This window comes from Nematolebias whitei, chromosome 22 (genome assembly GCF_014905685.2).
Source record: "Nematolebias whitei isolate Nwh7 chromosome 22, NemWhi1, whole genome shotgun sequence".
Lineage (NCBI taxonomy): Eukaryota > Metazoa > Chordata > Actinopteri > Cyprinodontiformes > Rivulidae > Nematolebias > Nematolebias whitei.
Genome location: NC_056519.1, coordinates 580453 through 584206, shown reverse-complemented (window position 1 = coordinate 584206; position 3754 = coordinate 580453). Strand labels below are relative to the sequence as shown.

Genomic DNA, 3754 nt, shown 5'->3' with positions numbered 1-3754 from the left:
CACAGTGCAACTGGTGCAGCCCCCACAGTGCAACTGGTGCAGCCCCCACAGTGCAACTGGTGCAGCCCCCGCTCCACTGGTCCTGTGAAAGTTTGGGACAGCATGAAGTGAGTGAGGCCACACCGGCTGAACGCTGCAGCTCCACACTGGACTTGTTCCTGGGTCAGAGGTTCTGCTTCACGCTGTGTGATGAACACCTCCACAAGCTGCTCTCACTGTCCTTCAGCCAGACACCACCTTCTGCTTCAGTCAGACACCACCTTCTGCTTCAGAGAGTCTGAAGGAGTCTGCACCACAGCTGTGACGTGCACTGTTCTTACAACAAGACCTTCCATCATCTCATGTGACGAACTGAAAGTATTTTAGATGCTATGAACAATAACTAAAGTCCTCACTTGTCCCCTCCACCTCCAGCTCCATGGCCCCCTCCACCTCCACCTCCCTGCTCCGTGGCCCCCTCCACCTCCCTGCTCCGTGGCCCCCTCCACCTCCAGCTCCGTGGCCCCCTCCACCTCCACCTCCCTGCTCAGAGGAAACGTGGTCCAGTAAACGATGTGGAAAAATAATTTCTCTGTTGCAGAACAACAAGTTGTTGTTGTTTGTTTTTGGTCAGACGTGTCGTAGTCAACAAGGACAGTGTTGTACCATTAAGAAGTTTGTAGAATGCTTACTGGTTCCTCTGGTTTATGAACATGGCTGGTTCTGAGTCAGGGCAGCCTGTTGATGGTGCCGAGGACACTTCATGAAGAGTAGAAGGTCCAACCTGATGCAGCTCATGGAGCTCAGTGAAAGAAACGAAGAGTCGCGTCTGACGGATAATCTGAGCTTAAAGGTCGTCAGTGTTGTCCCTTTGATTCACTCCATACTGGTTTTATACTGGTTTCATACTGGTTTTTGAGTTCTAGAACTGCTCCGCTCCAGGTGGCTGCATGTTGGAGCAGCTCTGTTTCATTCTGAGATTTTACTTTTGGAAACTTTAATTCCTCTTTTTCTGGATGTAAATCACATTTTCTGGATGATTGTTTCCTCTGGTATCAGATGCTGTGCAGCTGGAAGGATTTTTACTGAAACTTTTTTAGTTTTGGACATTTGTTATGATGCGTAACCATGGCAACAAGGCAGTTTCTACAACAACAGCAGCTGATTAACATCTCAAAAGCTCAAATAATATCTCAACTACAGCCCCAAATCGCAAATGAGTTGAAAGGATGTTCTGTGGATGCATTCTCATCTACCTGCCAGCTGTGCTCGAGTGCCTGACCACTGAGATCCTGGAACTAGCAGGAAACACGGCTCATGACAGCAGAAGGACAGGATCGTCCCTCAGCACCTACAGTTGGCTGTCCGCAGTGACGAGGAGCTCGACAGCTGCTGGGAGGAGTTCTGCTCTGCATTCGGGCGGTCCTACAGCTCGGGGGGAACCTAGAGGCCAGGTGAGTCTGGGTGGACGGATCAGACGGCATCTGCAGCCAGTTTCTTAGGATCCACTGTGGGATGGACCTTTACAAGAGATCCTTCCTGTCTACAGCATCAGCATCTATAACATCTCTTAATGAAATGAGGATAACGAGTTACAGCAACAAATAATTAATCTCGGATTAATAAAGTATTTTTGAATTGAATTGAATCTTATGTTTTATTAATCCTCAGGAAAATGCACCGTGAATGACGTGTAGGGGGTTGCACCAAATGGACTGTTTGATGCAGACCTGACCGCAGGTGGTCTCCACCCTGACATGCCTGGCTGCAGGTGGTCTCCACCCTGACATGCCTGGCTGCAGGTGGTCTCCACCCTGACATACCTGGCCGCAGGTGGTCTCCACCCTGACATACCTGGCCGCAGGTGGTCTCCACCCTGACATGCCTGGCCGCAGGTGGTCTCCACCCTGACATGCCTGGCCGCAGGTGGTCTCCACCCTGACATACCTGGCTGCAGGTGGTCTCCACTCCGACATACCTGACCGCAGGTGGTCTCCACCCTGACATGCCTGGCTGCAGGTGGTCTCCACTCCGACATACCTGGCCGCAGGTGGTCTCCACCCTGACATGCCTGGCCGCAGGTGGTCTCCACCCTGACATGCCTGGCTGCAGGTGGTCTCCACCCTGACATGCCTGGCTGCAGGTGGTCTCCACCCTGACATACCTGACCGCAGGTGGTCTCCACCCTGACATACCTGGCTGCAGGTGGTCTCCACCCGGTGCACCCCGTGGGAGAAATCATCAGATTTGGTGATGGACTCGTCTTTCAGGAGGTCGAAGAAGGACGGCCAGCCTGAAACACAAAGGTACACCATGTTGGAGATGTGGAACTTCTCACCACCATCAGTCACTGTATGAAACCGCAGCCGCCATCTTTGTTTTCATGGTTCACACTTTTTGAATCCACTGAAAGATTAAAGGCCTAACATTCCTACAGGCCTGCACATCTGGCGCCATGACTTCAGGCTTTGGTCTTTTGATGTTGGCATTGATGCCGTTGGCGTCACGGTCACTGTGGAACCTCGTTGAGCGTCAAGAGTATGACTTGTGCTGTGAATGACTCGGCTACCATCAGCCCAACGTTAGCTAAATAACAAAAAGGTTCAATCATCTCATCTGGACCAGTTTCGTCCTCCATCCAGAGGACTTCCTCAGTCTACAGTGTGCCAGCTTCACTGGTGTGTTTGAAGACAACCTCCTGCTAAGCTTCCACCACGGGCACAACAACCATGTTTTAGTCCAGGTGACCAACTTGCTATTCACAGAAACGTCCTGACAACAAACTGGTTTTTGTTGCAGCTCCCTGGATGACTGAGCCTACAAACCTTTTCTCTGTTAGCTAAATATCTGTGTGACTCATTTTGTGTTTGATAAGGTTACTGAACGAATATCTTGGATTGTAGACCAATAAACATTTCTAATCTGTCCAGAGCTTCTTGAGATATTTTACTGACACACTGAGTTTAGTGAAAGTTGGTGTTGGCACAGACAGGTTGCATTTAAAGACGAAGCTGAATGTTGTCGACGTGTAAAAAGCAGAACTGACCTGAGCCGGAGTCGAACTTGAACTTTGAGCTGAGGAAAGAAACAAAGGCTTCAGAGAGGGGGCGGAGCTTCACACAAACTTTATTATTCATTACAAACATGTGACCGTCTGCAGGTTCATGACATCACAAGATGAGCTGCAGCCAAAGCTCACAGCAGCCAAAGCTCACAGCAGCCAAAGCTCACAGCAGCTAAAGCCTCACAGCTAAAGCTCACAGCAGCCAAAGCTCACAGCAGCCAAAGCTCACAGCAGCTAAAGCCTCACAGCTAAAGCTCACAGCAGCCAAAGCTCACAGCAGCTAAAAGCTCAGCAGCTAAAAACTCACAGCAGCTAAAAGCTCACAGCAGCTAAAGCTCACAGCAGTTAAAAGCTCACAGCAGCTAAAAACTCACAGCAGCTAAAAGCTCACAGCAGCTAAAAACTCACAGCAGCTAAAAGCTCACAGCAGCTAAAGCTCACAGCAGCTAAAAACTCACAGCAACTAAAAGCTCACAGCAGCCAAAGCTCACAGCAGCTAAAAGCTCAGCAGCTAAAGCTCACAGCAGCCAAAGCTCACAGCAGCTAAAAGCTCACAGCAGCCAAAGCTCACAGCAGCTAAAGCTCACAGCAGCTAAAAGCTCACAGCAGCCAAAGCTCACAGCAGCCAAAGCTCACAGCAGCTAAAGCTCACAGCAGCTAAAAACTCACAGCAGCTAAAAACTCACAGCAGCTAAAAACTCACAGCAGCTA

The 3754-nt window shown here is 50.0% G+C and overlaps 1 protein-coding gene across 2 annotated transcripts in view; it reads right to left on the bottom strand.

Annotated features, from left to right (window-relative positions):
* The window catches only part of msrb3 (methionine sulfoxide reductase B3), an 11018-nt gene that overhangs the window by 904 nt on the left and 6360 nt on the right, over positions 1-3754 (bottom strand). For both annotated transcript variants that reach the window (XM_037696091.1, XM_037696090.1), the window contains 2 exons: positions 3026-3054; positions 2175-2272 (listed from right to left, as the gene is read on the bottom strand). In XM_037696091.1, coding sequence (XP_037552019.1) covers positions 2175-2272; positions 3026-3054 — 127 coding nt within the window. The remainder of the gene's footprint in view (positions 1-2174; positions 2273-3025; positions 3055-3754) is intronic.